The 13,721-nt window shown below is 49.4% G+C and overlaps 1 protein-coding gene across 2 annotated transcripts in view; it reads left to right on the plus strand.

The window, feature by feature from the left end:
* The window catches only part of EIF4B (eukaryotic translation initiation factor 4B), a 521,766-nt gene that overhangs the window by 373,007 nt on the left and 135,038 nt on the right, over positions 1-13,721 (plus strand). For both annotated transcript variants that reach the window (XM_078689169.1, XM_078689170.1), the window contains exon 10: positions 228-322. In XM_078689169.1, the coding sequence (XP_078545295.1) occupies positions 228-322 (95 nt within the window). The remainder of the gene's footprint in view (positions 1-227; positions 323-13,721) is intronic.

Here is a 13,721-nt window from a genome sequence, read left to right on the forward strand (position 1 = left end):
AAGTTAGACCATTAAAACAGGGTGAAATATCTTTATGGGTAAAAAGGAAAATATTTGTTGGCTTCTATACTACAATGGTCTACAGATTGGTAAAGGGGAAAATATTTGTGAATTGTTTTTAATGACGCTCAAAAAAGAAAATTTAATATTTATTTTGACATCTTGTGATGCTCTTGTGCCAAGCATTTGATACGTTCTGTAACCCCACATTTTCCTATTGACCGCAGACATCCAAGCTGGCGCAGTGAAGAAAATACCCAAGAGCGATCCAGGACAGGCAGCGAGTCCTCCCAGACTGGTAGCACAGGGACGTCTTCCCGTAGTAAGTACAACTGGAGAGATTAGAAATTGCCTATACACGGTTCTGCTCCAAATTCACTAAGAACAGTAGGTCTTTTTATGTTTGGCATACAGAAGGTTTTAGCTATATATTGGCCAAAGACCAATTGTAGATTATACCAATACTACTTGTGCTCCTGGTCAGCCCATTTCATATGATTGGTTGCCTTTTTTGTCGCTCTCATTTGCTGACTTCTTCTTTATTGGCTTTCCTTCCTCCTCTGGCATTTGTCCGCACTCTGAAGCATAGCTTCTTTACCATCCTTTTTAGTGGCTGATTTTTGCACTTCTATTGCTTATTTTCAGGGAACTACTTTTTTTCTTTTGCCTTTAAAACTCTATGGGAGTGCTTGTATTTTCTTGTAATCTAACTCACCTGTGATACTTCTGCTTTATCACTCCCGCTCACCCTACTTTCTATATTCCCACTCTGTCAGCTAGTCTATTGCCAGCCCTGCCAAGTACAATGCATCAGGCATTAGACTATTGCAATAAGTGGTGGTCCACATCACCGAACTGAAATGCGAAGTCCCACATATAGTGCTTCAGCATTTGTGCCTGTTAAGCGGCCTGAGAGCGCTCGCTCTTAATAGCGTGTTATTATAATTAATTTACAGAGTTGAGTGGCAGCCAGCACCCAGTGCGCTCTGCCCTGCAGTCTTGGGGGCTGGCTGAGCTCATCAAGCTGCTTGCTACTATGTTCTGTCACCGCGCTGAGGCGTGGCATAGTGATAGGTACATTTACTAATACTGTCTGACGTCAAGCGCATTGCAGTGAACTCAGTGTAAATGAATCCTGTGACCAACGCCAGAGCGGGCCCACCATAGGCGCGACGCTTGAACAGAGACTAAATGCAGCATCTGGAGTGGTGGTTTATTCGCAGCTCCATTGCCCAAAGCATCGAAACCCCTGACTGCGCAGGTATCTGAAACGTGTGAGCCACATAATGGCCGGAGGCCGGCCACCAGGTGCAGAGAGGTGAGCCAGCCAGTGTTAATTGCAGCTGCCTGCTCTCGCTGCAAAAGTAAGTGTGTTTAGCACCATGTAATGATGCATAAAATCATTCATTCAGTTGCAGGCGGCTAGGTTTAATGCTGGCTGCTTAAGTTCCAAATGTGCTTGCACACACACATTCAACATAGTGCCCCCTAACACTACCGGCGCTAACACGCTAGTGCCGCCCTTTAAAAGCCCTCATAGCGGGGACTTTGCACTGCTCTTGTAGAGGGTTCTTCACCAATTGCACATTGTGTAATGCTGCCTGCTACAGCTGTTAATTGAAGGTCACTCATGGCAGTGATTAGCACAGGCCTGGTGATGGCTGTATTCATATTATCTGTTCAGCTGCTGAGACTCGCTCAGCCTGGGCCGGCCGCATCACGTGACATAGGGTCATGTAACAATTAACACAGTGTGTTAATTTGAGGACAAGAAGTGATGAAACTTAAGTAAGCTTGCCCCAGTATTGGAACTTTCATAGATTCCCATGCTTTTGTATCATTCCCCGTCTTTTTTGAGCTCTGCTCAATCTCTACTCTTTTGAGAAGGCCCTTTTCAAGCCATGTCCCACCTGTGGCAAGAAAAGGTTATTTGTTGAGGACAGGCATAAAGATTGTATATTTTGCCTGTACCCAGATCATAAGGCTGCGGACTGCAAGATCTGCCGCACCTTTTCTACCAAGACCCTCCGGGACCATGAGGGTCGGCTCCTCACCTGGCTCCAGAAACTGAAGTCCAGGAAAGACAGTCTCCAGCGACAGTGAGGAGTCCTTCAGCTTCATCGTCAAGGTCAGTCAAAAGGGGTAGGGTTTCCCTTTCACCTTCTATGGAGCGTCCAGTTAAGGCCTCAAAAAAGACCCACCGCGAGTCTGAGAGCCAGGGTCCAGTCGAATATCCTCGCCACGGTGTAAAGGAGAGGGAGGGACCATCTACACCATCCACTGGGATGAAAACTGCTCCAGCCTTCAAAAAGCCATCTTCTCAGTCTTCTGAGAAGTCTGACAGGAGTTCCAAGTCGTCGACGACGCAGCAGAAGGCTCCGTCGACGAAGGGGTCGAAGCCCAAGATTAAAGTGGTGCCTTCGACGGGCTCGTTGACGGTACGGTCGGCGTTGACGGGATCGTCGACGGAGGTGACGTCGACGAGGATGTTGACGAGGATGTCGACTGGAGCATCGACAGTGACAACGAAGATTTCGTCGACGGTGGTGACTACGACGGTGTCGTCAAGTGCTTCGACGACCACCACATTAACTACTACGGCGGCAGGAGTGTCGACTGACTCGTCGTCGACCGCGTCAACGACGCCCATCTCATCGTCGACAGTTCGTACGCCGACAGTACCTATTCCGTCGACGACATCAACGACGGCAGGTTTACCTTTAACGGCTCCATCGTCGACTGGATCGTCGACGGAGAAAATTGTTATTTCTATGAAAAGAATCACTCCAGACATGACTTCTCCAAGGAGGGTTACCCCCTTGCCTCCCGCTTTGTTGTTAGAGGAGGATGATGAAGATTCAGATGAGGATCAGGAATCGTTTGGGTATGCACACAGTCCATCCCAACTGCTAGTGAAATGTCAGGAGACAGATTCAGAGGGAGAATATCTTCAAGAATGTACTTAACATTCTTCTCGACCACAGGAATTTACAAGCCAAGAGATGGTCTGTTTCAACTTCTCTCTTGCAAGATCTCCATAACATGTTGCAGGATTACAAATCAAGATGCCCTCAGCCTGCTGCTACTCCGGCTAGTCAAGCCTTGCCTACTCCTACGACCCGAGTGATGATCTCTCCAGAGTTGCAAACTCAGGTGGTCTATCTGCCGCAGACACCGGCTCCACAGATACCTTCATCGCCACTGGACGTACAGGATGATTCCTCGGATGAGGATCAGAATCTCGTTGGCAGGCCTAATCAGGGCTTGGAATGGGATGAATACGTAATCCCGGACCCGGCGTCACTATGTCCAGACCCTGTGGACTCCCCTCCGGTGGACATAGGGGGGGTCCAAAAGTAAATGGAAAGGGCTTCTAGCAGATTCAAGCTGCCTATGCCATCTGTTACCACGGAGTGTTTTCTATATGACTTTAAGGAGCCATATAAGAAGGTGACTAGATCTATCCCTATTGTACAGCATGTATGGGATGAAAGTCTTAAAGCTATGAAGAATCCGGCTACGGTGATCCCTGTCCTACCGCGCCTGGAAAAGAAATATACGGTGCCCGAGGATGGTCCGGCGGCTTTGACTGGGCACCCCAAAACAGACTCTGTGATTTTGCAGGTTGCACAGAGGAAGTCCTGCAACCCGTTGGCTCCTTTGACTACTCCCCCTGATGAGGAAGGCAGGAGACTAGATAACGCTGGGAAAAGATTCTATTCAATGGCTAGTCTTCTGGTGCGGGCAGCGAATGCCTTGGCGATTTTGGGCATATATGATCGCCAGTTATGGTGTGACATTTCGCCTTACTCAGATCAACTGCCCCAGGAAGTGAAATGTGACGCGAAGAAGATTCTACAGGAGGGGTAAGCAACATCAATGGAGATAATCGATTGTGCCATGGACATCGCCACAATGGCTTTTTGATCACTAGCTGGTGCAGCGTTTCTTGATCTCCAGGGATGGCTCGGAGCGACTTGGTTCAGGCCGGAGATTCAAAATAAAATCTTGGATCTACATTTCGATGGAGAGGCGTTGTTTGGAAATCATATAGATGATACTCTCCAAGATATTAAGAAGGATACTGAGACGGCTAGGTCTCTTGGTACACTTCAATACAGAAAGACTCCGTTCAGGGGTGCCAGTGGCAAGAGTACCACATACAGAGGCTCATACCAGCAGCAGCGGTACTCGTCATATGGGTCAGCGTCGCAACAAAACCGACAACCATATCAGAAGCAAGGTCAAACCTCGACTTTCTCAAGATCGAATACTAGAGGAAAACAGAATTACCAGGATCGTGATACGTCCAAGAGGCAATAGCGGCGTCCTGGCTCTTCCTGCTGTGCCCACCTCCAAGAACATCTGTAGGGGGCAGGGTATCTCAATACCTTCACAACTGGTCCAAGATAACATCAGACCGTCGGGTGCTAAACATCATTCGAAAGGGCCATACTTTGGAATTCACACAAATACCACCATCCAAGCCCCCTGTTGCCATTCCGTCAAAACATCTGCGTCTCCTACAGCTCGAGGTTCATCAGATGCTCTTAGAGGGAGCTGTGGAGCTGGTCCCCTCTTCACAAAGAGGGGAGGGTTTCTATTCCAGGTTCTTCCTGGTAAAGAAGACATTGGAGAAATGGCGCCCTATTTTAGATCTCAGGGAGCTCAACACCTATCCTTTCGGATGGTCTCGCTTCAAGACCTATTACGTCTTCTCAATACAGGGGATTTCATGGCCACGCTCTATCTCGAAGATGCGTATTTTCACATACCCATTTACCCAGCACACAGAAGGTTTCTACGGTTTACTGTAGCCAAGAGCCACTTTCAATTCAGGGTTTTACCCTTCGGGCTTCGCTCAGCCCCAAGAATCTTCACCAAGGTGCTGGCACCGGTGGCAGCTTTTCTGCGGAAAAATCACTTTCAGGTCTTCCCTTACCTGGACGACTGTTGCTGAAGGCTCCGTCTAGGGTGGCTGCGAGGGAAGCAGCCAACGCATGTACAAACCTATTCCAGAATTTGGGTCTGACTCTCAACAAGGAGAAATCATCTCTGATTCCGTCAAGGACAGTTCGCTTCTTGGGGGCCATCTTGGACTCAAATCTCAACAAGGCTTTCCCATCCTTTGAAAGGCAGGAGAAACTGCGAGCCATGGCACTGCTCTTGAGAAAAAGGTCTCTTTCAGTACGCCGTTACAAATCCCTTCTGGGAGTGATCTCCTCATGCCTCCCTCTGATTTCTCACTGCAGATTGCGGGTGTGCCCTCTCCAGGAGCAGCTACACAAACAGTGGAAGCAAACTCACGGTTCTTTCGACGACAAGGTGAAGATCACCTTAGCAATGAGAAGAGCGGCCTTGTGGTGGACAAAACTGGAAAACCTTTCCCAAGGTCTATCCTTCGTAAGCAATCCGTCTCCTCAAGTGGTGACAACGGATGCGTCACTGGACGGCTGAGGTGCAGTACTTCAGGATCTTCATGTCAGCGGACATTGGTCACCTCAGCACAGTCTTCTTCACATCAATCTTCTAGAACTCAGAGCTATCAGGCTGGCCCTTCAAGCATTTCTCCCTCGACTGCGAGGTTTTGCAGCGTGAATCTTTCTGGATTCACTATGCTGTGCATTATTCCGCGGTCTTGTGGTTGGGTCCGGAATCATAGTCTTCTTTTTTTTTTTTTTTTTGTAGCCCGGGTGGGCGTCGGCGTCACACCTCTCTGGGTGTATTTCCGGTGACGTCGGCATGCTTCCTGCGGAAGCTCCCACTCTTGGGCGCCATCTTCAGATTCTTTTTTCCGCGGTCGGGGTCTGGATCGTTCCCGTTTAGGCTCCAGACATTTTTGGAGAAAGAAGAAGAATACAGAAATTGGAAGGAAAACAACTCAGAAGGCTTCAAGAGACTTCATCAACCAAGGGCCAACGAAGGAGAAGGAGAAAACTTCGACGCCCGTCGACGAACGCCCGACCAGGGAGCCCCCTGAGCGCTCAAGATGGACAACACGCCCTTCAAGTTCTGCCGTAACTGCCACCACAAGTACGCGCAGAAGGACCAGCACCCGGTTTGCAACCTTTGCCTACCGGTCGACCACGGGAGCAAGGACTGCAACGCCTGCTCTGTCTTCACCCCGAAGACCCTTCGTGTGAGAGCGAGTCAGAGGGTAACGCACGCCACCCTGCAGGGCAAATCCCCGACTCCATCCCTTTACGATCTGGGGATGTCTTCCGAGGAAGAGGACAACGCCGCCGAAGACTGCTACAGAGTCGTAGAGACCGATAATACCAAGACTTCTGATAAGGTAAGAGACTCTACGGCCCCTAAATACCTGAGAGACAGTCTCGAAAGAACGAGGGCAAGGCCTCGAAAGCGCCGGCGCCAAAAACTTCGGCGCCCGCTGCTGCATCCAGGCCCAGCGGATCCTCTGAGAAGGAGTCCCCGGCGCCGAGGGCTGTTGAACAGCAAAAGTCGTCGAAAAACGTTCCCGAAAAGGATCGTTCGACGCCGAGGGAGAAGGACCCTAAAGCACCTTCGACGCCGACCAGAGACACGAAATCCAGTTCGGCGACGAAGCCTTCGAGGATCAGCTCGGCGCCGAGCCAACTGCCGAAAAGAGTGGCCGAACCATCCGACGCGGAACACGCAGCCTAGATGGAGAAAAAGAAAAGGCGCCTCGAGGCCGAATTGGAAAGCATATTGCAGCGGAAGAAGGAATTAGACGCCAAGATGAAGGTCTACACGATCCCCCACAAAACCAAGGCACAGGTTGTAGAGGTTGTCGAGGAGGAAGACTATGACGCCGAGGGGCAGGCGGCTGACGTCGAGTAAATCGACCAGGAAGAGGAAGAGAGTCCCGACTATAGTTACGACTATGAGGAGGAAGAGGACAGCAGGACGGACCCCGGGTCTGCTCCCTCTGAAACACAGGATGTGGATTATCTGGATGTCGACACCTTAAGCCCAGAGGAGCCCACGGCACATATCCCTCGAGGCCCTCGCCGCCGGACGACATCGGGGCCTACAACTCGGTGATAAAGACTGCCGCTGCGGCATTCAGGCTCAAGCTTGACGAAGAGAAGCAGAAAGCAGACTTCCTTCTAGAGAAACTGCTCCCCACCCAAACGAAGAGCCAGTACCTCCCCATGCTCAACAGCGTCTTGGCTCAGGGAAGGGAAGCATTCAAGGAGCCCGCAACATGCAAGGCGGTCACCCCCAGGACGGAGAACAAATACAAACATTCGTCAAAAGACCCACCCTACATTCAGGCACGGTCTCAGCAGACTCCATCACAGCCACAGCAAGAAAGAGGGCAAACTTGCCCACTACTTCTGGGCCACCTCCAGATAAGGAAAGCAAGAGGATGGACCTGGTGGGCAGAAGGAATCCCGCAACCCACTGGCGCATGGCGAATTCCAACGCCCTGATCAACAGGCACATGTACCAGATCATGGAGGAGCTCGGTCAGTTGGTGAAAGACCTGCCCCAAGATTCCTGGCAAAAGGCCGAGAAATTGGTGGAGGAGGGGAAGAACGCGGCAAATTCTTGCCTCAAGACTGCCCTGGATGGAGCAGACACCTCCAGCAGGCTCATGATGATGGGCATCACTGAGAGGAGTCACACCTGGCTCAGGATTTCAGGTTTCAAGCCCAAGGTGCAGCACAGCATCCTGAACACACCGTTCAACGGCGAAACCTTGTTTGGAGCACCAGTTGATGAGCAGCTCAGCCAACTGAAAAAGGATAACGAAACGGCAAGGTCCATGGGGGCATTGCAGTTCAGAGGTAGCAAAAGGGGCACCCCGTCACGAAGCCCCAGCGGGAGAGGTGGAAACCAGGCAGACACACAAGTTCAGCATGGTCAGCATAAGCAGTCCTGGCAGTACCAGCCAAGAGGCCAGTCATTTCGAGGGAGAGGAAATGGACGTGGACAGAATAAAAGAGGGGGTCAGCAGCCCGCCTCTAAGTGACTTCAAAAAACTCTGTGTGCCCACCCACAGAAAAGATCCCAGGGTGCAGCACGTACAGAGGGATCAAGTGTTACACAAACTAATCACCTACGACCACATAACACCAGTGGGAGGAAGATTAAGATTTTACCTCCAAAAATGGAGAGAAATCACATCAGACAAATGGATTCTCAACATCATCCAATTCGGATACTGCATAGAGTTGGAGGGGAGACCAACAAGCAGAAAACCAAAAATAAGACCACTAGCAAACAAACAACTAGAGCGTCTTCAGGAAGAAGCAAAGGAGCTCCTGCAGAAGCAGGCCATAGAACCAGTACCCTTCAGAGAAAGGAAACAAAGGTGTGTTCGAGGCAGGTGGGCTGCTGAATTCATATCTATAGCATAGATCGCCGCCTAGTGTTGGGTCCGGATGATTGCACATTGTATTCCTGGAAGAGTCTTTGAAGTATCACTACGAAGTGGAAAAGATTCACAAAGTGGTGCAGAAGAGAAAAGCTCCACAATAAAATGAAGGACTCCAGTGCTAAAGTACCTCACGCACCTGCTGGAGAGGAACCTTAGTTCATCCTCGTTAAGAGTTCACTTGGCAGCGATAGTCGCGTACACAAGAGGAGAAACGTGCAAAAGTTTCTTCACATCACAAGTGGTGAAAAGATTCCTGGAAGGAGCGAAGAGGATCACACCACCAAAACGGGTGCCGCCACCTGCATGGAACTTGAACATAGTCCTAACAGAACTCATGAAAGAGCCTTTTGAACCACTTCACAAAGCCTCCCTAGAGATGCTAACAATGAAAACAGCTTTCCTGGTTGCAATAACATCATTGCGCAGAGTAAGCGAACTTCAGGCACTAACGCTACAAGAACCCTACATACAAATACACAATGATAGGGTTGTGATGAGAACTGACCCACACTTCATGCCAAAGGTGGTGTCCAAGTTCCACATGAACCAGTCTATACAGATACCGAGTTTTTTCCAAAAACCAGCCACTAGCGCAGAGCGAGCTCTGCACACCCTGGGCGCCAGAAGGGCAGTCATGCACTACATTGAGAGAACGAAGGGACACAGGAAAACAAAACAGTTCTTTGTGTCATTCGCCAACAGTTTCATGGGGAAAGCAGTAACCAAAGAGACCATTGCACGATGGATCGCACAAACAATACAGCTCTGCCACAAGCGAGCAGGACAAGAACTAGCAGAGGGGACACGTGCCCACTCCACTAGGAAAAAGGGTGCTACAATAGCCTTCCTGGCTAACACACCCATACAAGACATATGCCTGGCGGCAACATGGGCTTCGGTGCACACGTTCACGAAGCACTACTGCGTGGATATACAGATGAACAGGGAAGCACAAGTCGGGCAAAAGGTGCTTCAACACATATTCAATAACCAAGGCTCATCTTCCACCCAGCCGCCACAGAAATGAGAAACCGCTACAAAGTCTATGCACAGCATAGTGAATCCAGAAAGATTCACGCTGCAAAACTAATAGTTTTCTTACCTGTCTGTATAGTTTTGCAGCTTGAAGATCTTTCGGGATTCACTAGCGAACCCACCCACCTCCGCCAGAAAGATGAGGCTGGAGAGAGAAAAGGTAAAACAGAGACAAATACTAAAACAAAACACCTTTAAAGGTTAAAAGCGGAAAATTACTTAATGGAACATTGCCATAACTTCGGAAACAGAACAAACACGGAAAAAAGAATCCGAAGATGGCGCCCAAGAGTGGGAGCTTCCGCAGGAAGCATGCCGACGTCACCAGAAATATACCCAGAGAGGTGTGACGCCGACGCCCACCTGGGCTACAAAAAAAAAAAGAAAAAACCAAAGAAAAGACTACGATTCCGGACCCAACCACAAGACCGCGAAAAAATGCACAGCATAGTGAATCCAGAAAGATCTTCAAGCTGCAAAACTATACCGACAGGTAAGAAAACTATTCGTTCACAAGTTCTTATCTGAACGGACAACACCACGGCCATGCATTACATAAACAAGAAAGGGGGTACCAGATCTCTTCCGTTGTCTCAGGAAGCTCAGGAAATCTGAGTGGGCTATACTTCACGGAATATCGCTGCAGGCGGAACATCTACCAGGGTTCCTAAACGAAGATGCCGACAAACTCAGCAGGCTATCCTCAGTCAGTCACGAGTGGGAACTGAACCAAGAGGTTCTAGACGAGATTTTCCAACAGTGGGGCAAACCCTTGATAGATCTATTTGCTACCTCAACCAACAAGAAATGCCGGTCTTATGCAAGCAGGCTTCACCATTGAGGGTCATTAGGGAATGCGCTTTCGATAGCTTGGTCAAAAGCATTTGTATACGCCTTTACTCCCATTCCAATGATCCCGAGGCTTCTCAGGAAAATCAAGGTGGAACCGTGCAAGATGATTTTGATAGCCCCTGCTTGTCCGAGACCGTTCTGGTTCACGGAACTTCATCTTCTGTCGCTTGTCCCTCCTCTTCCTTTGCGGACGATTCCGGATCTTCTCACGATGTCCCACGGACAGATTTGGCATCCGGATCCAGATTCATTGCACCAGACTGCATGGCTCCTGAGCAGCGAGAATTCATGAACCTTCCCATCTCAAATGAAAAAAGAGAAGTTCTCTCCCAGGCTATAGCTCCTTCCACGAATATGACTTACCGTTTAAAATTGAAGAGATTTAGCATTTGGTGCCGGAAAGGTGTTGACCCTTTCTCTTCAGCCTCATCAGCTTCTTCCTTATCTTTTGTCTTTGGCTAAGGCAGGACTAGCTCATTCATCCATAAAGGTTCACTTGGCAGCAATTTCTCGATACAGACGTTCTACATCTGCACCTTCTCTCTGGTCTTCAAGAATAGTTAAACAGTTTCTCAAAGGATTGTGCCGAGTCTATCCCCCAGTGAGGCCTACGCCTCCTACTTGGCAGCTAAATTTGGTTCTCACACAGCTCATGAAGAACCCCTTTAAACCAATACATCGGACGGACATGAAATTCCTTTCATGGAAATTGGCTCTCCTTCTTGCCCTCACATTGGCGAGACGCATTGGGGAGTTACAGGCTCTCACAATACAGGAACCGTTTCTCCAGTTCAAGAGGAATGCAGTAATCTTAAGAACATATCCGAGGTTCATACCTAAGGCGCCTTCGGACTTTCATCTGAATGAACCAGTTATTCTCCAATCTTTTTTTCCTCACCCTTCCACACCAGCGGAGAGGTCACTGTATTCTCTGGATGTACAGTGGTGCTTGAAATTTTATTTGGATCGCACCAAGGAGTTTCGTAAATCTTCACAATTATTCATTGCTTTTGGTGGTCCTCGCAAGGACCTCCCACTTTCGACACAAAGTATTGCGAGATGGATTTCCAGTGCCATTCTCTATTGCCATTCGACAGCGGGTAAGCCGCTGACCAGCAGGATTAGAGCACATTCTACAAGATCCGTGGCTTCGTCGACAGCTCTCTTCGCGGGAGTGCACATAAGAGACATTTGCAGGGCTGCGACTTGGAGCAGCGTGCACACCTTTACGAAGCATTATTGCTTAGAATCCTTGACGCAGGAGGACATGCCTGTGGGCCAGGTATTCCTGAGGAACCTCTTCCACTGATTGGTGAGCTTTCCTTACTATCCCTCCTTCCTTTTCTGCACATTTTGTATCTAATGTGAGTATTGATGGCTATTGCAATGTGTGTATACTTATTCTCTTATGTAAGTATGCATACTGGGATATTTATATGTATTTATGCCACAAAATGTGCTTTATTGCTTACTGCTAGCTACTCGGATACAAAAGCATGGGAATCTATGAAAGTTCTAATACTTGGGCAAGAAAACAAGTTCCTTACCTGTAACTTTGGTTCCCTAGTATTGGTAACTTTAATAGATTCCCATGCGCCCACCCTCCTCCCAGAGGAAAGCTCAGCCTTCAGCAGATGTGGTTACTGTTACACAACGGCTACAAAACTCTGAGGCTCTGCGGTTCCTTCAGGAGGGTTCTATTGGGTGAGGCTCTTCTGATTGGCTGATGCTTAGTTTGGTCTCTTTTACAAAGAGGCGGATATGCTACAAAAGTGAATGAGGCCTAGGCCTTTTTTCTTTCTCTTTTGTACCTACTGCTATGTTATTTCTGTTACCGAGACTCCCATTCCGACGACTGGGAATGATACAAAAGCATGGGAATCTATGAAAGTTACCAATACTGGGGAACCAAAGTTACAGGTAAGTAACTTGTTTTGCAGCGTGAATCTTTCTGGATTCACTATGCTGTGCATTATTTCGCGGTCTGGTGGTTGGGTCCGGAATCGTAGTCATTTATTTATTTATTTATTTCGTAGCCCAGGTGGGCGTTGACGTCCCACCTTTTGGTGTACTTCCTGTGACGTCGGCACACTTCCTGCGGAAGCTCCCACCCTTGGGCGCCATCTTCAGATTCTTTTTTCCGCGGTTGGGTTTGGATCGTTCCCGAAAGGGCTCCAGACATTTTTGGCGAAAGAAGAAGCAAAGAAGGATTTTTGAATGGAAAAGCATCGATAACACGACACCATAGAAGGAGAACTTCAAGAACCTCGACGTCCTTTGAAGAATGCGTGCTCAGGGGGCCCCCTGAAGCAAGAGATGGACAAAACTCCTTTCAAATTTTGCCGTAATTGCCACCACAAGTACGCACAGAAGGACCAGCACCTGGTTTGCAACCTCTGCCTGCCGGTCGACCACGAGAGCAGGGACTGCAACGCCTGCTCCGTCTTCACGCCGAAAACCCTTCGAGTCGGAGAGAGGCAGAGGATAGCCAACGCCAACATCCTGGGCAAGAGCCAGCCACAGTCCCTTCGAGACCTGGGGCTCTCGTCTGACGAGGAAGACAACGTCGCCAGGGAAGACGACGGCTACACGGTCGTAGAGACCGATAATAAGACTCCTAAGAAGGTAGGAGAATCTACGGCCCCTAAAGCCCCGAGAGACTTTCGACAGTCTAACCCAGACTCTCGGAGAAACAAGACCAAGTCCTCGAAAGCGCCGACACCGAAAGCTTCGGCGTCAACGGCTGCATCAAGGCACAGCGGATCCTCAGAGAAGGACTCCCAGGCGCCAAAAGCTGGAGAACAGCTAAGGACGTCGAAAAGCGCCCCCGAAAAGGAACGTTCGACGCTGAAAGAAAAGGCACCGAAGAGTACTTCGGCGCCGATAAAAGACCCGAAAGCCAGCTCGGCGCCGAAACCCACCTCGGCGCCGACATATCCGCCGAAGAGAGCGGCCGAACCATTCGACGCAAAACATGCCGCCGAAATGGAAAAGAAAACGGCTCGAGGCCGAAATGGAGAACATCTGCAGCGGAAGAAAGAATTTGACGCCAGGATGAAAGACTTCTTGATACCGAAGCGACAGGTTGTCGAGATAACGGAGGAGGAGGACTACGACGTCGAAGAACAGTCGGGAAGCCCTGAGGGGCTCGAAGTTCCTGAAGATGAAACTACTTCGAAGATGAAGGGGATGACGACCAGAGGACGTTCCTCGGTCTGCATCCTCGGAGACTCAAGAAATAGATTGGCAGGACATCGACACTGAGAGCCCGGAGGAGAACGTCGACACGTACCCTTCGAGGCCATCGCCAACTGATGACATCGGGATTTACAACACGGTCATCAAGAATGCAGCAACAGCTTTCAGGGTAAAACTCGACGAAGAAAAACAGAACGCGAATTTCCTTCTAGAGACACTGTTCCCCACACAAACCAGGAGCCAGTCCCTGCCCATGCTCGAAAGCGTG

This window comes from Lissotriton helveticus, chromosome 1_1, assembly GCF_964261635.1.
Source record: "Lissotriton helveticus chromosome 1_1, aLisHel1.1, whole genome shotgun sequence".
NCBI classification, from domain to species: domain Eukaryota; kingdom Metazoa; phylum Chordata; class Amphibia; order Caudata; family Salamandridae; genus Lissotriton; species Lissotriton helveticus.